General features: G+C 38.8%; 1 protein-coding gene across 1 annotated transcript in view; it reads right to left on the bottom strand.

Moving 5' to 3' along the window:
* BLMH (bleomycin hydrolase) overlaps nt 1-22,372 on the bottom strand; it is a 46,761-nt gene that overhangs the window by 9,710 nt on the left and 14,679 nt on the right. Inside the window, exons 7-11 of the mRNA XM_047080680.1 lie at nt 12,474-12,629; nt 11,424-11,582; nt 11,243-11,310; nt 9,782-9,899; nt 6,742-6,811 (exon numbers count right to left, since the gene is read on the bottom strand). Coding sequence (XP_046936636.1) covers nt 6,742-6,811; nt 9,782-9,899; nt 11,243-11,310; nt 11,424-11,582; nt 12,474-12,629 — 571 coding nt within the window. The remainder of the gene's footprint in view (nt 1-6,741; nt 6,812-9,781; nt 9,900-11,242; nt 11,311-11,423; nt 11,583-12,473; nt 12,630-22,372) is intronic.

Below are 22,372 nucleotides of genomic sequence, written 5' to 3'. Positions count from 1 at the left end.
CGTCGGGCTCTGGGCTGATGGCTCAGAGCCTGGAGCCTGTTTCCGATTCTGTGTCTCCCTCTCTCTCTGCCCCTCCCCCGTTCATGCTCTGTCTCTCTCTGTCCCAAAAATAAATAAACGTTGAAAAAAAAAAAAAAAAAAAAAAAAAAAAAGATAGAGGACGAGAAGTCCCTTTGAAAGAACTCTGATACTTGGTAACAGCAGCACTTTTCCCAAGCTAGAAGAGACATGAAAACCCTGCAGTGCAATAACAAATTTGTATCTTGCCCCCTTCCAGAAAGTCAGAAGCCTCTGTTTTTAGCTCATATAATTTTCTCATTTCAGTATATTCAGCTCAATATTATCTATAATTTACATTACTTGTGCCAGAAATACAAAACTGAATTTCAAATAGGTCTGCAAATAACAGGTTACCTTTTATAGGTAATAAACATTTTTAGGGAAGCTGCCTCTGTCAAACTAAGAAATCTGAGTCTGAATTCTATCTCTGACACAGTGCAATCCAAGTAAATCAAAGCCTCTCAACAAGTTTCAGTTTTTTCACATAAAACATGGGCATAATCACCCATACTCCTATCCTGAGTTACTCTACCTTGATACCAGGAGGAAAAATAAATACAAACGCATCAGCAAATTTTGAATTCTTATGAAGCAAGATGCTATGAGCTATATATACTGAGTACCTCTGACAGAAATACAGAATACCCATTAAACTCTTCAGAGTTATGTAATAGCATACAGTTTGAAAAATGCTTTCATACATTATTTCATTTGATGGGTATATACAAACTGTAGGACATCATAAGGAAACAGAAATTACATGTTACTGATAGAGGAATGTGAAACCGTAAGGACTTAAATTACTTTCCAGGATCTACAATCAAGAAAGTAGTCACTGTCTCTCCTGGTTCCACAATATGATATTAGATGAAGGATATGAGGACTTTTTTTTGCCTAGCTTTGGACATACTGTCTCCAAAATCATATGGGATAGTTTGGCTGGTGAGGCTGTTTTCCGGAAGTAGGAGAAGTCCAGATATAATCTGAATCAGCCACATAAATTTCTTTCTAGAATAATCTCTAATATGCCGAAGTCTCTTTAATTGAAATCACCAAGAGACTCTCTTTTAGGAGAAAGTCTGAAAATTCCATTAAAATGAAATCAGGAACAGAGAGAGAGGCTACTTGTAAGAAAAGATGAAGAATATAGGTTAAAAACAAATTCAAATGTTCATGTATCTGAAAGGCACAACAGGAATTTGAAAAATGAAAAACTAATCTTGGTTCAAAATGAAAACTAGGAGAGACAAAATTAAAAAAAAATTTTTTTTTAACGTTTATTTATTATTGAGAGACAGAGAGAGACAGAGCATGAGCATGGGAGGGGCAGAGAGAGGGGGAGAACCAGAATCCAAAGCAGGCTCCAGGCTCTGAGCTGTCAGCACAGAGCCCAATGAGGGGCTCAAACCCACAAACTGAGATTATGACCTGAGCCAAAGTCAGACGCTTAACCGACTGAGCCACCCAGGCGCCCGAGGAGACAAAATTTTTAAAAGAAGTATTTTCTTTCCGTGACCACTGCAGGATGAAAATAATATTCTCCCTACCCTCACTTAAAGACTGTGTTATTTAATATATTGAGAAACTAAATAAGAACTATGTTATGACAACTCCATGTTCAGAGCTCTGCTGTATCAGATTTTAAAACTAGAATACCATCTCATGACTAAGTGAACGCATTGGAGAAGTAAAGTTCCATAATAAGACTGGTTCATTAGGAGGAACATCCAAGAATTCAATTTATTGATGATCAGAAACACCTTGTTATATGCATGACAGAATGCCAATAATTATTGAAGCTGGGTGATGGGCACATGGAAGTTCCTTAGTACTATTCTGTTTATATGTGCTTAAAATTATCCATGATAAAAAAATAAGAAAAACAAACACATTATAAAGCAGCATGGACAAAATAACTCTGGGAAATTTGGGATATTTACATAGTTTTTTACTTGCTCAATTCACAACGTGCTAAATTTGAACATAAAACTTCACAAGATACCCCACGCCGCTCCCTTATTATTCACATTCCCAGCCATAAATGGTGCTCTAGGAGCCCAGTTTCCCGGCATCAGCCATTTACACGATGTCTCCAATCCTTTATAGTTTTATATGTTCCCTCAACCACTAGTTTCCGATCACCAAAGATCATGAATTGTTCTGTTGTTCTGTTATTCCATGAGTGGAATAGAAGCTACAAGAACAGAGAAACTGAGAGGAAGTAGAGTTCAGTGGTTAAGAAAACTGGCTCTAGTGTCAGACTTTCTGGGTATAATTCTGGTTCTATCACTTATTATCTAGATGACCTGCAGGTTATTTTGGCTTGAAGAGTGTCCTCTTTTCAAGTGATTTTCTGACTAAGAGAAACACCAAAGGTTATTTCCTCTATTTTAAATTCTTAAATACTTTACAAACCATTTTACTCTAATAAGTCTACCAACTTCTCCAAATGGTAGGCAGTGTAACAAGTCCCAAGGTCTGTTCCCTTATCCAGTTGTGAAATTCATTTCTTTTTTTTTTTTTTAAGATTTTAATTTTTTTAAGTAAACGCTACACTCAACGTGGGGCTTGAACTCACAACCTTAAGATCAAGAGTCACATGCTCTACCGACTGAGCCAGCTAGGCACGCCCCCCCCCCTCTTTTCTGATTCGATCCATAAACGTACAAAACACACAGCTAAGTATTTTAAGAAGCAGGTGCAAAAAGAAAGCCTTGTTGGTAATACAACATGTTAGATATGCATCCAATTTTCAGTCCAGCTGACTAAGAATACTGGAATTCACCAACATGAAGTAACCCAATGGGCCCAGTAAGACAAGAATGAATTTCTCTTTTTATATCTCTTGTGGTCAGAAAGTACTTTTGTTCACTTGGGGAAACAGGACCGATGGGGAAGACCAAAGTCAGGACTGAGGAGAGGGCAAGGGCAACATGCCTAAGTATCTCTGCTCTGTTTACATCTGGCTTGTATTATCAACACTGCTTTTTCAGAAACCATCCATCTTAACAGGCAGAAATCCCAAAGAGAATAGTAACAAACTGTTAACAATGTTATCTACAGAAACAAAATCCCAGCATTGCTGTTTAAGGCTGTCATGTCTCCAGAGGGAGCACAAACAAAGCTTCTGCTTCGCACATGCCAACCAATGCCCACCAGGATGCCAGACAGGAGGGCCTCACTGGGGTAAACACATATTGCCAGCATAACAACATACTACACACACTCTCCTAAGGTCAGGCCAAGTATGCTAATGAAGTTAGATTTATGTTTTCTTTCCTTCCTTCCTGTTAAGTAAAAAAGAACATCACTAAGAAACACATGAAAATTATTTATTTATTTTGGCTTTGAATGAACTATTCCTTATTCCCCACTCCTCAATTTCTTAGCTTTTAGTTCTCCACTGAAATGCTTTGCTCTGCATAATCTCAGGCATTTTAGTTATTCAAGAACAACAACAAAAAAGTTAGTTTAATCTTAACTAGATAGCTGAAGATTTCACCAAGGATTACAGGCAGATCACAAGGATCAAGACCTCAGTTCTCTCAACATAATGGAATAAGTTAGCAAAAATAAAACTTTTATTGAGTAAGTAAAGAGGTATAGTTGAATGGGAAAAAAATAATAGTGGCCCAGAATCCTCTTTAAGAGTATTTAGGTCCAAAGTAATAAAGGCAATAACTCACACTACACAAAAAGAGCACTTGTCTGACTTTATGTGTTTATTCTCTCTTAAATGGATACTACCATGTAGTGTAAACCCTGAGAGGTTTTTTGTTGTTGTTGTTGTTGTTTTGTAATGCAAGTGCCTGACTTAGGCTTTGATTGCAATGGCATCCACTGCCAAGATGTTTATCTCAAATGAACACATTGTCAGCCACATGACTAGAGAAAGAGCCAGGCCACCTCCCCCAACTGAGGCTCCTTTGTTTTAGAAATCCTAGTTGATTTCAATAACTGACCATTTAGGCCACTTGCTTCTTCTCTTCCCACGCTTTAAGTTCCTGCTCTTATGTTTTAAATTCACCAATAAACAGTGAGCCTGCAAAACCCTAGTTTCCCATCCTCAATTCTATTTAAAGCAGAACCTCAGGTATGTGCATGCTCTCTGTCTACCTGTGACCTCAATGTCTGGCCCCACGTGAGCTGTGTAATTTCCAGGTTCTGTAAGCAATAAACTTTTACTTTTTCAAAGTTTCCTGATGGTTACCACTTAAGGGTATCCTGTAATCATAGTAAAAACCACAAGGGCGGTCAAGCCACGACACCGGCTATGGACAGGCTGAGACCAACAAAAAACACTACTATCTATAAATTGAGTGACTGTGACAGATGGAAAAACATCACAGAAGCAAGCCAACAGGTCCAGGCTCATCTAAACAAACCATAACTTTAGTCCACTTCCTAGACACTAACCATTATGGACACAAGCCCAATTACAAGGGACCAAATTAGACCAAAAATGAAACAGAAGCTACAGAGGTCCATCTGAAGCAGTATCTTATGTTGTAAAATGTTACAAATATAAAATCCTTCCAAATTAAGACAAGCTATTCCTCTGCATCCATTTCTTAACTACTACCAATTTGCAGATGTAACTGAATTATGAGTGTCCGTTACTTTCTGCTAGGTTTGTTAAGGTTTCTACTCCTCTCCACCTGATCCCTATGTGTATTTGTCTTAAAACAAAATTCATCATATAAGGAATCACCAATTTTAAAATATGCTGCAATTGGTGGGGGGGGTACCCAGGTGGCTCAGTCGGTTAAGCGTCTAATTTTTGATTTCGGCTCAGGTCATGATCTTGCGGTTCATGGGTTTGAGCTCCGCATTGGGCTCTGCGCTGATGCTGATGGTATGGAGACTGCTTGGGATTCTGTCTCCCTCTCTCTCTGCCCCTCCTCTAATGTGCATGCTCTCTCTCTCTCTCTCAAAAATAAACATTGAAATATATTATACTTTACTTCACACCAGTTAATTTAATTAATACGTGCCCACAATCACAGAATAACAGCAGGGAGATATGCAACTATCTGATGATGAACTGCACTAACAGCCCTGGTATTTGTTTACATATAAACACCGAGCTGCTGAGTTTCACAGCAGATCCTGGGGATGGTTAGTCAAAATCTACCAATGATCCTATCACGGGGAGATGAAAAGACTTGGAATGGCAAATTAAATGGCTTCCAGGTTTTGGCTGTCATGTATGGGCCCATGCTGCTGAATCACAGCACACTCAAGTTTAAAACTCAGGTTAACAGACTCTTCTAAGACAGTAGTTTGCAAATATAAATGACGCCCCATCTACTCACTTCCAAGCCTCCACACCCTTTCTTCTCCATCTTTTACCCTTGGAAATCCTACGGCTCTGAAAAACATAGCTGGGAAATCACTATCTAAACATACAGGGAGGCAACAGGCAAAGAGCTGCTGAGATCTCTATTTTCTTTTTCAATAAGGATGTTTCCGGCTGATTCCTGATTGGTGGGATGTATGCTGAAGTTTGATTCTAAGTGTTTGGGTATCTACTGGATTTCCTACCTACTTCTTCTCAGTCTCCTAACTGGTCTAGTAAGCTGTGGTTATGGTGTTTTTCCTAACCAGAATCCACTGACTAATGTTAAGAATATGGGCTGTGGGGGGCGCCTGGGTGGCTCAGTCGGTTAGACGTCCGACTTCAGCCCAGGTCACGATCTCGCGGTCCATGAGTTCGAGCCCTGCGTCGGACTCTGGGCTGATGGCTCAGAGCCTGGAGCCTGCTTCTGATTCTGTGTCTCCCTCTCTCTCTGCCCCTCCCCTGTTCATGCTCTGTCTCTGTCTCAAAAATAAATAAACGTTAAAAAAAAAATTTTTTTTTTAAAAAGAATATGGGCTGTGGGAAAGAGTGGCTACAAAATGCCACCAGCACAACATACAATACTCTATGGTGGTTGCCACTTTGGGTTTGAAACCCTAAAAATTAAAGCATAAAAACACCTTAGAAGGCTTTGATCTACTATGAAAAACTGTCTTGAAATATATGGTCTCAAAAATTTGCAAGGATATACCCTAAACTGTTAGTCAATGGTGATCTCTGGCTGATATCACTATTAGAAATGTTTATTTTCTTCACATTGCTTATATATCTATTTATTTTTCTCCAACTCATATTACCTATTACCTGTTAGCTTTTAGCCTAATTACTATAATGTCCTTATGACTTCTGCCTGGGTTTTGATTTGTCAGAATAGAGCAGTTCTAAACGGTAACCAGAGCGCTCCTCTGCTCTTTGGACTTCCAAGGACTCTCCAATAAATGCCTAAAGTTTCTTGCCAATCCTATTCTCCCACTCAGAAGGCTTTAACTTTCTAGAGAGTGCAGTAGGTGAAAATACACCAAATAGCATTTGGTCATTGGTCAAGTGATTCTGGTACAAGATCTAGAAGGGTCAGCATGGTTTAGAATGAATGCTAGCACATATTGGTGTCAGAGATAAACTGCGGGTTCTGGCACACCATGCTGGTCACAGGGATCGTGGGGGCACACCAGATCCTTAGATTTTCCATAGAATAATCTAGCTAATAGACTAATTACTGAAAAATACTCCACACTAGTGCAGCTTTTTACTCATATGTCTTAGGAGGCAGAGTAGCACCGACTCCAGTCAACCCCGAGTTAGTATTATCAGATTAAGCTCACCTTTGTGGCCATGATCTTCACCCCATGAATTCTCCACTCTCCATTTCACAAATGTACCATCCTGATCATCCTGCAAAAAAGTGGATAACAGTGTATGGTCTGAAACTAGATCCCTCCTGCTGAGGTGTCACATAATTTTAGCTCTTCTTCAGCCACTTAGAAGAAACAGCCTTCTCTATACAGCCATGATCTACATGACGAGGGCCAAATATTCTCTACTATAACTAAAGGGATACTCTAATAGAAATGGGGTTTAACTCTCGAGGTAAAAACGCAATAACTCTAATAAATACTATTTTCTCCATTACACTGTAGTCTATACTAAAAATAAGCATAATAAAATGCTCCTTGGCTGAAAATACAAAATATTCAATTACTAAAAGTGGTGAATACCATCTGAAGACGGGGACCCTTGCTTTTAATCAATTAGCATTCTTTGAAAAGGCTTCCCACTATATTGATTATAGAAATGATTCTAAGACCTAGTCAGAATTTTAAAAAGAAAACAAATACATTCTCATCATACAGCCTAATTTTCTCCTTAGGGGAACCAAGTAATGATACTCTCCAAAAGTGCACTTTTATTGATTCAGTTACACAAGTATTGAATTTAATACAATACAGATTGAATGGCAAAGCAAAAGGACTATTTTCATAAAACAAAATCCAGATGGTTCTACCGTTCTCCCTCCTCTATCTTCATTAATAAAATAAACTCAATTATAATCTTCTTAAAGGAACAATGATACTTATCATGATAACCTTCATTTATAACCTTTACTATAGTGACACAGAAAGGGATAAGAGGAAGGCTCCATTTGGGAAAAGACTTTATTCTTTTATGTTTACCCAGGGCATTTGCTGATGTCAAAACAACTTAAATCTTTGTAGCATGAGAAGAAGAGTTGGCTACTGCATTATCTCCTAATGATTTCATCTGTCAACTCCCACTTGCATATAACTGCATGAGTCTCAGCTACATGGGATTTGACTCTACTCTTGGCAGTTTTCTTAGATCTCAGTAATTTCCAGTCTCAGAAATAGCCAAAAATCAAATCAACAAGTTTCAAACACCCTTATCTGTACTACCCCTGCATCGCAGCCCTAGGTACCTTCAAAACCACATAATTAAACTCTACATTCTGGGGCTCACCTATTAGATGTGTGTTCTGGTTTTCTACCCCCCTCACTGTAGAATATATTTATTTTCCTTTTAAATATCTGTATTAGATCTGTTAGAATCTGTATTACCTAAGGTCATTTATTACAATGAGTCTGCAAATGTTTCCTCTCCTTTCCTTTGCCAATGAATTCCTGCATGGCCTACATACAGCTGTTCTCTATGCCATCTACAAATATAGAATAATACCTGGACCTCCCTCATAGGGATTCCAAGAAATCAGCAACAAGAAAGAATATCCCAGAGTGTAGCTACTAGCGCTTACTTTTGTATAACCGTCCAAATGCAGTGCAAACTAGTTTTGGCAGTCAAACCCCAAATTGGAGGGAAGAGAGAAATCGCAATATAAAATTTCAGTTATGATAATATAAATTCTGCTTTATACTATTAGCACATAAAGTGGCTCCATTTCCCTGAGGAAAAAATGACATCTTAATAAACCATACCAATCAAAGAATGGAAGTTCCACAGAAAATGACATAGTATGTATGATTTTTATTTCTGAGTAAGTATGTATGATTCTTAGTTCTGAAAAACAGGAATATCACACAGATGGAAAATGATAAAAAGCTGAACCTCTCCTGGAAATTACAGGCTTTTTCATTTATTTTTGTCCTTTAATAATCCTCTAAAAAATTTAAAAATTTAATTTAAGGAGCTTCACTAAATCCACCTTTAGTTATAAATCCACTAAATTTTACAATATAGCAGTCCAAACATACAAATATGAACAACTCAATGTTTTATTCTAAGTATTTTAGTATTTTATTTAATTTTGTATTTCATTCTATTTTTTATAGTATTTTATGAAAAGTTCCTTCTAATGTTTTGCTTCTAATGTCAAGGTAGTTATTCTGTGACTTTCCAGTGATTTGGCTACAAAAAGAACATTTCTGCTATGATGGTAAAGAATTAAAGTAGTTTGAAGCCTTTTTTTCCTTTGATCACTAGCACAGGGGTAAAATATACACTTTACAGCCTAGAAATGGGTGAGCTTATTCGTGAAAGATAAAATTTCAGTTACTGTTTCCAACACTGTATCCTAGAAATAGTGACACTACTTTTCACAATATTTCATAGGAAATTCTAAATACTTTATATTTACATTTTCCTGAATAGCTGTGCATAAATCCAGTAATGGGCACAAAATCCTCAAATTACTGTTCCTGAAATTTTACTGCAGAAGAATCTGAATGACAAATGAAAAGAAGGTAAGTCTAAAAACATAAGTCATCAGGGGCGCCTGGGTGGCGCAGTCGGTTAAGCGTCCGACTTCAGCCAGGTCACGATCTCGCGGTCCGTGAGTTCGAGCCCCGCGTCAGGCTCTGGGCTGATGGCTCGGAGCCTGGAGCCTGTTTCCGATTCTGTGTCTCCCTCTCTCTCTGCCCCTCCCCCGTTCATGCTCTGTCTCTCGCTGTCCCAAAAATAAATAAACGTTGAAAAAAAAAAAAAAACAAAAAAAAAAAACAAAAAAAAAAACATAAGTCATCAAGATATGAACATAATTTAATTCCTTATAAATAGAAGTTATTTTATTTATAAGTTAATTCCTTATAAATAGAAGTTATCTTCTCCCCCAGGTTCTCTTGCTGATTTCTCTTCACACTAAGAACTTCCAAAGTCACAAAAAAGCTGTTCCTTCCCTACTCTCTTTGACCCAAATTCTGCTCCTCATGGAAAGTTCCTATTTTTATTACCTCTGAGCAGGCAGCCAAACCCCAAGTGACGCGAGTACAATGTTTTACTTGGAAGTTAACTTTTAACAGAAATCACATGAATGAAGCTCTCTTGGATAACAGTCTACAAGAGAATGTAGGTCCATCTGTGCAAACACTGCAGTAGGCATGCTGAGGGTCATACCTTTTCTGAGACAGCAGTGAAGGTCATGGCGTGGGTCATAAGTGACTCACCAAAAGTCAACCTCTCAGCTTTATTCATGTTCTTCAAGGAGACACCAAACACCAACTCATGATCATAGCTGTAAAAAGAATGGTAGTACAGATTAAAGACAGTACAATCAAGGGGGAAAACCAGCTTCGGGATTTAAAGGAATATAGAAGAAACTGAAGGGGCTCAACAGTTCCAAATAAATACGGGCTGTAGCATTTCAGAGAATACACATGCAGAATTTAGTCTCTCGAGGGGATTCCATTCTCTATGTGTCACAAGAGTGCTGAGAAAAATATGAAGTAACTAAACATATTACTTCAATATGCTGATATTAAAATATGAAGTAATTAAACATATTACTTCAATATGTTGATATAAACATTCCCCATATCAAAAAGCTGACAAGATGAGTTTGTAATGGTCATTTTGGCAACAAAAACTGTAAAAAAGCCTTTTTTTTTTTTTTTAAGTGTTTATTTTTGAGAGAGTGCGAGCAGGGGAGGGGCAGAGAGAGAGGGAGTCAGAGGATCCGAAGTGGGCTCAGCGCTGACAGCAGAGAGCCAGATGCGGGGCTCAAACCCACAAACCAGGAGATCATGAACCTGAGCATAAGTCAGATGCTCAACCGACTGAGCCACCCAGGAGCCCCTCCCCACCAAGAAGAAACAAAAAAACAAACTTTTGAAGTAACTTAAAAAAATAAAAAAGATCTCTTCTGAGCTGAATTCATTCAGTTTCTGAATTCATTTAGATCACTGTTGATGGTGAAATTTAAATAAACAATGTCAAAAATATTGAAGAATATTGTCAAAGTTAAAAAAAAAAACATGAATTCTCTCTTTTAGCAGATTTCTTTCCTCTGTTGTTAACTGTCAGCTAATTTCTCAACTTTTTATAAGTAACAATAAGAAAGCATAAAGGGGTGTATTTTATAATAGTCAAGGAATTTTGTATGATTTAGTTAGCAAATGAATCTTCACTGTCATAAACAACCAGGAAAATGCTTTAAAGCATACACGGAAATTAGTCCTAGTTGTCATAAAGACAAAATACATAAGGCATCAAATAGAAATAGTTAAGGATGAAATAGCGAATAAGAAATCTAAAAAACCTTTCATTACATCTTAAATGCACTGAGCAGACTTACAGAGCAACTATTTTTAAAAATGCTTTTCTCATATAGGATGGCTTTTCAGGAACATGCAACAATTTCAACTTAGTATGAAGTATGATCTTGACTTCCCAGGTTAGAGCATGTATGTACGTGGAGGTTCTGCTATGAGTCCTCAAACTCTACAAGATGGAAAGAGAGAGATCCACCCTTGACCCTTAATCTTTGGGTGAACCTCAGCTGAGTCATTTCATACCAAGAGTACACTCCAATAGCAACAACCCACAAAGGATTTTTTATTTTAAATTTCTTGTACTCACACGTTCATGTCACTGAGGCCCAGCTTGCCACTGAAGTGTTTTCCAACATCGCAGCCGAACCACACAGCCTAGAAATGGAGAAAGAGGAAAAAAAGAAAGTCAACATAAATCCTATTTTCCTAATACACCAAACAAGCGGAGGTTTTAACCCCCATGTGGAAGACACAGAAACAACACCAACCTCTCCATCTTTGATGGAGGCTGCAACCATCTTCTTCAAGAAGTCAATGGGCTGGTTGTTATATAGAGTTTTTCTCCCGCCAACCATATTGCTTAAGTAGTCCACTGTGTAAACTCTGTTGTACTTGTGCTGGGGCCGAGGGTCATTCACTAAACAAATCTATTGAGATCAATACCACGTTGATTAGAACATAAAACCAGGAATGTGAAACAAGACACACACACCTCTCCTCTAAGTTCATATGTGGGCATCAAACTCATCACCTCTGCCTACAAGAAAAAAACATTACAAATACCTTGTGTTAAATAACAAAGAAACAAAAAATGAGTCATGTGAGAGAGATTCTTGCAGAATCCAGTTGGGGACACCCTTTGGGAGCTACATCTACTTGTTTTTCCTACTGGCAAGAATTGCCCCAAAACTAATTCTGAAGAACTGTATGCATGGAGTATCAAGGCAAGATAGAGATGACATCTCTATAAGATCCTTGCTCTCAAGTTACAAGACAAGCTCAACTCCTGGCAATACAGCAACCAAGCTGGGATTCCACTGATAATGTCATTTGCTTATAAGAGGGTCAAGATACCAACAAAGTAAGAGGCTCTGGTCATCTTGCTAAATTGGTGGAGAAGACATGAAGAGAGCAGAAAAAACTAGGAGAGGACAGTGCTCCCTTCCACAAGAGGGTTCCTAATGAGCCCACAGTACAGAGGTGCTCTGAACCCACAGTGAGAAACACCTAATCTCCTTTTATGGTCTTGCACTTGAGATTGATTCTGGGCCTAAATCATGGAAGCATGTGCGAGTTAAACTGACTGCTGGCCTAAAGTTAGAAAAGTCTCTGAAGAGGAGCACTGAGGAAAGGTGACAGATCCTGAGATGATCAACTTTATAATTAAGTACATAAAATATGTCAGAGGAAGGGGGAAAAAAGTGTGTTTAGTGTCTTGTTTGATGATCGCATGTTAACCCAAGAATCTTATGCCCTTCCCTGTAGTCAACAGGTATCTGAAAGTAAACAGCCAGTGGCTGCCAGTGCCTGTCTCCAACCTTATTTTCCATATTGAAGAGTGGCTTGACATGTTCCCTGTAAAACTCCAACGGTGTTATGGGGCCAATCTTCTGATAATTTTTATCTTTGTCTCGATACTCCCAGGTAAATGTCTCTGGTGGATTACCCAAACAAATGCACACCACTCGGAATATCTGGAAGAAAGGAGGACAAATGAGCAATGGCTAGGGAAAAGTGTTACCTCGTCATTTTCTTCAAGCTTGGGAAACACAAGAAATCAGCAGCTTATTCAAACCAGAAGTTTCACAGGAAATCTAGTACTTCCAAAAATTTGAAGGCTGATGTCTAGGACTTGAGATCATTCAACTTGTGAGTTCATAAACGCTCTGAACAATACAATTCTGAAATGTTAATAGTTAGTGCTTAGGATTTTCCCTGCAAATTATACTTCTTTAGCCAAGAAACCGCTCACCACTGATACCCAATAAGATCTGGGTTGCTACTCTGGTGATTATATTTTAAGTGACAAATAATGATGTATTTTATAAATGGATTTCCTTCCCTTTAGGCATCTAGGTTCTCCATTGATTATGACAGGGATCTCCACTAACAGAAAAGGCATTAACTTTTCAGTTGGAGCTTGGATGATAATGCCTATTAAAAGTATTATTAGAACAAAAATAATGGTACCTTCTAGTGGAAGGTACCATTTTTGGGGTCACGAGACCCTAACATATTTTCTAATGATGTCACACCTTTCAAGTTATCATTATAATCCAAGGATGTATTTTGCATTATTTTCATCTTATAAAAAGACAAAAATAGAAGCATAAAGAAATATCTTATATAAGGTCTGCTCTATCAAATTTGCTATATCTTTTTAAAAATATAACATAATCTCTACCCCACAGTTACCACCCTGATCCAATTTCATCAGTTATTATCTGCATTCTTTGTACTACACGTTTGTATACTCCATTACATTCCAGAGAAATGAATATTTATTGAATGTGCCCATTTTATGCTAGATACTAGGTATCTGCTAGGCTTTGTTAATTCTCATAACACTCTCTCAAGGTATAATTTCCCCTCTCTCTTTTTTTTCCCCCCAAGAGATTGAGACTCGAAGAAATTAAGATCTACTTAAGGTCACATAGCCAATAAATGCCAGAACCATGGTCTGAACTAAGGTCATACAGTGTTTTTTTTTTTTTTTAAAAAAAGCTCTATGGGTACAGGGTTTAAGAAAAGGGAACATTTACTGAATGTCATGCTGTACTATAGTCTTTGAATACCACATCTCTAAATCTTCTAAACAAAAGTAGTATGTTATTTCCGTTTTACAAATAGAGAAACCAATACTCAAGGGAAAACTAATAAGGGAAAACTTCAAGGGAAAACTAACAGAAAACTAATAAATGGCAGAATTAGGATTTGCATTCAGATCTGATTTCAGTGCTGTTTCCATACCACTACGAATCAAGCATTTAACACTGTAACTTTCTCGGTTTCATATAATTTGTCTCCTCAAAAGACCATAAACTTCTTAAGGATAAGGACCAGGTCATGGATATTTGGTCTCTCCTACAGCATAGCATGTAGCACTATATCTGATCTAGATATAATAGCTGATCTGAACACTGTTCTATTCTCCACATCATTAGAGGATGAGTAATTTTATTTTTTTTTTTAATTTTTTTTTTCAACGTTTTTTATTTATTTTTGGGACAGAGAGAGACAGAGCATGAACGGGGGAGGGGCAGAGAGAGAGGGAGACACAGAATTGGAAACAGGCTCCAGGCTCCGAGCCATCAGCCCAGAGCCTGACGCGGGGCTCGAACTCACGGACCGCGAGATCGTGACCTGGCTGAAGTCGGACGCTTTACCGACTGCGCCACCCAGGCGCCCCAAGGATGAGTAATTTTAGAAACATTAGTTTCTTCAAGTCATTTCCCTGTTGAAGATTTCATAATGCTTCCCTATTACCTCCCACAACAAATCTAAATTCCATGACCTTATTTACTATTCTCACTTTTTTTACTGAGACATAACATATATTCAGTAAGTATATAAAGTACACTAATCTGAAATATATAGCTCTATTCAACTTTTTACATACACACATACCAATGTAACTACCATTTATATCAATACACAGAACATTTTCGGGGCTTCAAAAGTTCCCCAGTCCCTTGGCAATCAATAACCCACACCTCCCCCACGGTAAGTACCATTTTGACTTATATAACCATTGATTAATTTTGCCTGTTCTCTAACTTCATATAAATGGAATCATATAGCATATTTTCTTTTGTGTCTGATTCTTTTGTTGACATAATGCCTGTGAGATTCACTGGCTGTGCTGTGGGTATTACTAATTTGTTCTTTATTGCTGTATAGTAGTCCACTGTGTAAACATATTATAGTTTATCTACTCTCTTACAATTTGAGACATGTTGCTTTGTTTTATATTATTTGTTTACAGTGATTATAAATTATCCAAGCCAGTTTGTAACACTTCCAAGTCAGTTTGTAATACTTTGGAAAGAATAGTTGGCTCCAAGCAAACTAACAATAGTTACACAAGCTCTAACTTAAAAAAAAATATTTCCAAAGTATAATCTCCAGAGTCTCTGACACTGTATCTTCTTGATAAGAGGCTCTGCTGTTCTGAAATAACATTCCCTGTTCTCAAAGGTACGACTGACAGAGAACTTTAGATAGCCAAGTCTGCTCTCTGGTGGTCAACCTGGGAATGTCACCTGCTTCTCACAAGACTTGGCATTCAGGACAAAAGAAAAATACTAGTCATCGAACACAAGTCATTATACACAACTGAATAAAGTAAGACTATAACCATATACCTCAGATTATAAGTACATATGAAAAACCGTAATTATCCATTTAGGAAAATATATTTGTGACTTCAATTGAAATTATCCACTCCCCATCCCAGCACTTGCTATCTTTCCTTTATTTTCCTCCATAGCACTAACCTTCTAACATATTATACTTTTTATATATTTTATTCATCTCTATTAGAAAGTAAACTAGGGGTGCCTGGGAGGCTCAGTCGGTTAAGCGTCCGACTTCGGCTCAGGTCACGATCTCGCGATTCGGGAATTCTAGCCCCATTTCAAGCTCTGTGCTGACAGCTTGGAGCCTAGAGCCTGCTTCAGATTCTGTGTCTCCCTTTCTGTCTCTCTGCCTCTCCCCTGCCCACATTCTGTCTCTCTCTCAAGAATAAATAAACATGAAAAAAAATTTTTTTAAAAAGAACGTAAACTATATGAAGGCAAGGATTCCTGTCTGTGTTGTTCACTGCTACATCCCAATGCCTAGATAGTACCAGGGATATGTGTTAAAGAAATACCTACTGAATAAATAATTTGTAAATGTGATTTTAGACTAAACTTAGTATAAGAACCAACCCGATAAAAAGGTGTTAAAGAGAGCCAAGGGAGTGGATTCAGGGAATATGGGCTCTCTAAAACACTAAAATACTGAAGGCAGAGAAATATGGGTCTCAATGACACATGGGAACTGAAAGTGCTTTTTCTCTAACTTCCCAAACTAATAATAAGGTGACCCTGCTGACTCTGAATATAGTTTAAAAACTAAACAACAACAAACCCCAGAGGAATCCAATGTTTGTAATTATTCCTTAAATAGAGATCACCAGAGAATGTTGTCTTAAAATTGTGACATGAGCCAAATATAAGAGGGCAATGGTATGCCAAAAATTTATCTCAGTGAAGGATTCACCGAGATCCTTCCCTTGCATACTTTGGGGAGCAAAGGGAAGCTATGCTGAGACATGCTGCATCTATACCTGCCTCTTGTGGCTAGCTGGCTTCTATGATTTTATATCCTTGGCTAATTAAAATTATTGGGAGCTTATGGAGTGCCTGGCTGGCTCAGTCAGCAGAGCATGCAACACTTGATCTCGCGAGTTCAAGCCCCACAGTGGGCACAGAGGCCAATAAATAAATAAACAGGGAGTTTAAACTAACCTCAAGGGGTGCCTGGGTGGCTCAGTCAGTTGAGCGACCAACTTCGGCTCAGGTCATGATCTCACAGTTTGTGAGTTCGAGCCCCGCGTCGGGCTCTGTGCTGACAGCTCAGAGCCTGGAGCCTGCTTCAGATTCTGTGTCTCCCTCTCTCTCTGCCCCTCCCCCACTCATACTCTGTCTCTGTCTCAGAAATAAACATAAAAAAAATTTTAAACTAACCTCAAAATGCGGATATGTGTACCAACCTATAATCCATCAGAAAAGCTTCGACTGGTGTCAGAATGGCCCACGTCCTATTTCCAGTTTATATCCATTTTGTACTATTGCCTATGTTTCTTATTATATTGTCTACAAGTAGGAAGAATGTAAATTATAAAGGGTTTTGCCTCTTAAGTCTAATTTTATAAAAAAAAAAAAAGATCCATTATAATGGGTCTCTAGAAAAATTTCTCCAGAGAGATCTGTTCATTTTCAATGATCTGCTGAAGTCTACATGGTGAATGATAAAATCAATAAAGGGAATGGAAAAAAGAAAAAAGGACAAAGAAAGCATGAGGCATGCAACATGGAACAAGGGAATGTGTGGATCTCACTTCAAAGACAAATGATGTGGGACTGAATCAATTCCCATAGCCCTGGCTCAATGGGAGACAGACATCAAGTGAGAGGAGGAAGGGAGGATGTAATAGTTGACAATCAGCCATGAACACTTACCAGGGCAAGAGTTTAAAGCCGGCTACAGGCAGACACAGGATGGAGGAAACCATGGTAATTCGAAGGGTTAGAATGGAAGGTAGTTCAAAGATATCAACCTAACTACACTAAATGGAGAAAACTGGTAAAGCTAAACGATTTTGGTGTCTAGAACCACTATAGAAGTGACAGAATCTTCATTTGCTTTTACAACACTGGGTTGCTGGGAGAGTGGACAATAAAGTCTAATGAACTATAAAAATATTAGTTGCTTACTGCTATAAAAAATGCAAATCTACAGTGCCCTTAAGAGATGATCTACTCCAACTTACTGATTGAGGAATTAGGCTCAAAGGTAAAATGACCTATTGATCACAGAGTAGAATGGCCACAAGGACACAAAAGGGGTCACCGAAAATAGCTGAACTTTGAAGAAAGTTCAGTGTGGAGGGTAAATAAGCTATTTATAAGAGGGAAGGAGCAGGGCCTTGGGGACTGCTGATAATGCCAAGAAGACAGCTGTCTACTGCTTTCTAGTGGGGAATGAAAGAAGGGCAACAATCTGTTAAAAAGAAAATCAAAAACACTCACCTGTGCCTGCAAGAGCAGACAGAGGAGATACTTTCTGGAGGCACTGAATATGTTTTCAGGCAGAGAAAGACATTAAAAAGTACCCTGAGGGGCGCCTGGGTGGCTCAGTTGGTTAAGCGTCTAACTTCGGTTCAGGTCATGATCTCACAGTTCGTGAGTTTGAGCCCCAAGTCGGGCTCTGTGCTGACAGCTCAGAGCCTGGAGCCTGGTTCGGATTTTGTGTCTCCCTCTCGCTCTCTACCCCTCCCCATGCTTGCTCTCTGTCAGTCTCTCTCAAAAATAATAAACATTAAAAAAAAAAAAAGTACCCTTAAAAGGTATGTGCCTTTTCTGTGATGTTAAAGGAAATGAGCTCATACAGAGAGCTGATAACTAATAGTCAAATGATGATTTTGAGGTTACTTCTAGAGCAGTGTTTGAATCAAAGAAATAGTTAGAAATGCAGACTCTCCAGCTGCATCCAGACCTGAATCAATCTGCATTTTAATAAGATCTCCAGTGGATTCATAAGTACATTAAAGTTTGAAAGCACATTTATTCTTTCCCTCCTTCAAATCCTTATTCAATTATTATTTATTATTTTTCTCATTTGCATCTGCTATCCTTTTTGACATGCTGGTTCCCTCACACTGCCCTAACTGCCAAAAGACCGTTGCTCACATCTGCAAGCCCTCTGCTTCAAGGTACCGTGACATCACCTGATTCTTCCTTTTTCATTGTCCTCCACATGAGCAAGTCCTGACAGCTTCACTTCTGAAATGTATTCCAAAATGTATTTATTTCTCTTCAGCTTCAGTGTCACCAGCCTGGTCCAAATCACTATAACCTCTCATTTACATGACCACAATAGCCTCCTAATGGTTTTACAATCCATTCTCAAAGCACTCAGAAGGATTTTTTTTTTAAATTCTTTTTTGAATGTTTATTTATTTTTGAGAGAGTGAGAGACAGAGCATGAGCAGGGGAGGGGCAGAGAGAGAGAGGGAGACACAGAATCTGAAGCAGGCTCCAGGCTCTGAGCTGTCAGCACAGAGCCAGACACGGGGCTCGAACTCACAGACCATGAGATCATGACCTGAGCCAAAGTCGGATGCTCAAGCGACTGAGTCACCCAGGCGCTCCAACAGAGGGATTTTTTTTTTTTAATTGAAATGTTACCTCACAATAAAATGCAAAATTACCACCATGGCCATATATAAGCCAGTTCTCAATTCATCTCTACAAGACCCATTCCACAACCATTCCCACCTTTGCTCAGCTCAAGCCGCATTGCTTTCCTTTGTTCCTCAAAAGTACCAAGCTTTCTCCCATCTTAGGGCTTTTGCACGTACTGTCTTCTCTGCCTGGCATGCTCTGTGTCCACTTCTCTGCATGGTTGGTCTTCCTGTTACTCCTGGCTCAGCTCAAATTTGACCTCAGGAAGGCTTTCCCTGACCACCTCATTAATCACCATATTATATGTTCTTCCAAGTACATATCACATTAGATAGTTTCTTGTTCATTTATTTGTGTATTGTCTGTCTTCCTCCACTAGTATGTAAAGTCCATGAGAGCAGGGACCCTATCTGTCTTGGTCATCACTATACTCCTAGTGCCTAGAAATGCTTAATATTTGTAGGTACTCCATAAATACTTGTGGAATTAATGAGTATCAATTTTTCTCCTTCTCTTCATTGCCAAGCTTCTTGAAACTACCTTCCTTTTCTTGCCATGGTCTGACTCCTCTCCATCTAGCTCCTTCCCTCCTCCTTTCTACTAACACTATTCTATACACCCGTTCAGGAAATCAGCAGCCTTTTCTCAGTCCTCATATTCTCTGACCTGTCTACAACATCTGACCTGATGATTGGTGCCTACATCACAACATAGTTCTGGCATTCACTTTTATAGAAATAGGTATCTTCCAGAATTCTCTATTCAGATCTATTCTATCCCCATGTAGATAGCTAGATTGAGTCACTCATGTCAAGCAGGGACTTATGTCAAGCAGTGTCATGAGGAGTCAAGGGGGTTGCAGCTAAGACCAGATATTGCCAAAACCAGCACTGGTTTCTGATGACACCCAGAACTGATAGGCAGCAGAATCAGAGGAAGCCTGCAAAGGCCCACGGCTGATTAAACTCTAAAAAGGAAGATTGTTGCAGCAAACTGTCAGACCCTCCAGATGCTGACCTTTTCACATCTCACCACATCAAAAAGGCAGTGCCACTGAAGGCTCTGCCTGACTGATCGCTGAACATAACAGATTCTCCACTGCTTGAACATAACAAGCAGCACATGCTCAGAACTTCATCTCAACTATGTGCCCATGGACTGGCTTTGCATTTGTTAACTTCTTACCTTGTTGTATCTTGTTTAATGTATGACTTTGTATTCTGCTTTGTTTTCTGTGTCACGTATGAAGCCAAGTTAAACGTGCGGAGAAATGTCACTGAATTTGGAATCCTGAACCTGCTTTACAGTTATTTTAACATTGATTTATGATTGAATAAAGCTTGATATTGTAGACACAACTTGTGCGTGTCTTTGTAGCGCACTCACACCTTCTATTCTCCTTCACGTGCGGAGAAATGTCACTGAATTTGGAATCCTGAACCTGCTTTACAGTTATTTTAACATTGATTTATGATTGAATAAAGCTTGATATTGTAGACACAACTTGTGCGTGTCTTTGTAGCGCGCTCACACCTTCTATTCTCCTTCAAGGATTTCAATCATCCCCAAGGCTTCGGCCATTTGTACTATCATCACTATCACTTTTCTAGATTATTCTCCTTCTTGAGTTCCAGAATTGCTCCCATGTGCTTGAAACCCATTTCCAACTGGACAGTGCCTTGAGACTAGGCACTTTAAAGCCAATGTTTCTCCTCCTCGCAGTGGTCTCTGAAAATAATTTCTCTGACTTATATGAACCACAGCAGCATTCGCCCAGGTACCAGGCTTAAAACCTTATTACTTTTTTATTTTTATTATTTTTTTAAATGTTTATTTATTCCTGAGAGACAGAGACAGAGTGCAAGCGGGGGAGGGGCAAAGAGAGACGGAGACAGAATCTGAAGTAGGGTCCAGGCTTGGAGTTGTCAGCACAGAGCCTGATGTGGGGCTGGAACTCATGAACCGCAAGGTCATGACCTGAGCCAAAGTCAGATGCTTAACCAACTGAGCCACCCAGGCGCCCCTAATCTTACCATTTTTTAAAAATTTTTATTTGAATATAATTGTAACCATAACACAATGTTACATTAGTTTCATGTGTACAACACAGTGATCCAATACCTCTGTATGTTATGCTATGCTCACTGCAAGTGTAGCTACCCTCTGTCACCACACAACGCTATTACAGTATCACTGACTACACTCCCTAACTGTACTTTTTATTCCCGTGACTTACACATTCCATAACTGGACGCCTGTACCTCCCACTCCCCTTCACCCAATTTGCCTATCCCACCAACCCCCTCCCTCTGGCAATCATCAGTTTGTTGTCTGTATTTATAGACCTGATTCTGCTTATCTTTATTCATTTCCTTAACATAATTTTTACAATGGATAGTTGGCAGATAAGCTGCCAAGTCATACAGATTTTTCCTCTAAGATCTCTCTCAATTTCTCCCCTCTTTTCCATTTCTATTGTCACTATTCTTGTTCAGACCAAGTTACTACACCCTGAACTGCTACAGCTTCATAATTGATCTTCCTAACTCTCCTCCTTCCAGCTTCACCTAACTAAATTAATCTCCTAAAGTGCAGCTGTATTTTAATTACATCTCAAAAATCTTCCTAACTTCTCATTTCCTGCTAAATTAAAATGAACTCTCATCCTAATATTCAAAACTCTTACAATGTTAGGTCTAATTCTAACTTTCCACTTATTCTAGCTTCAAACTTCAATATACCTCATATCATTAATTTAATGCAGATTATAGGGGCCAGCCCTTGAGATTCAGATTCAGTATATTTGCAGTGGGACCCAGAAATTTGTATTTTTTGACAAGCTTTTGATGAGTCTTTCTTGTCTTTTTAAAAAAAAATTTTATACATTGAAAGTTTATTTATTTATATTTGAGAGTGAGTGTATGCACACACACAAGCAGGGGAGAGGCAGAGAGAAAGGGAGAGAATCTGAAGCAGTCTCCGTGTTGTCAGTGGGGAGCCCAACAGGAGGCTGGACATCACAAACCATGAGCTGAAATCAAGGGTCAGAAGCTCAACCGAGTCACCCAGAGGCCCCCAAGCTGCTGATGCTTCTAACGCAGATAGACTTCAGACTAGTTTTTGAGACACACCATTCTAGCTCCTCCCTAAGACTCTAGGTACTACCCCACTCATCACCCAACAAATCTGCCTTGAGCATGTCTAGAATGCTTTTCACTCCAAACTCACTTCATTCAAACCACATCTCAAATGCAACTTTCTCCAGGAAACCTTTCTTGATCTCCCAAATAAGACACAGCAATTCTATCTTTGGAGTTAGATATGTTTGCATATCTCTTAAGACATTTAGTTTGCTTTGCTTTGTAATTTATTTTATTCCCCTACTAAACGTAAGCCACTTGTATTATCTGTAACTCCTTCCACATACCAGGCACTGAGAAATATTTGACTGAATGCTGTGTAGCTCCAGAATGCTTCACACAATA

Source organism: Lynx rufus, unplaced genomic scaffold (genome assembly GCF_022079265.1).
Source record: "Lynx rufus isolate CCGP_SWC_20201006 ecotype Redwood Valley unplaced genomic scaffold, mLynRuf1.p SCAF_18, whole genome shotgun sequence".
NCBI lineage: Eukaryota > Metazoa > Chordata > Mammalia > Carnivora > Felidae > Lynx > Lynx rufus.
This window is presented reverse-complemented; position numbering and strand designations above follow the sequence as displayed.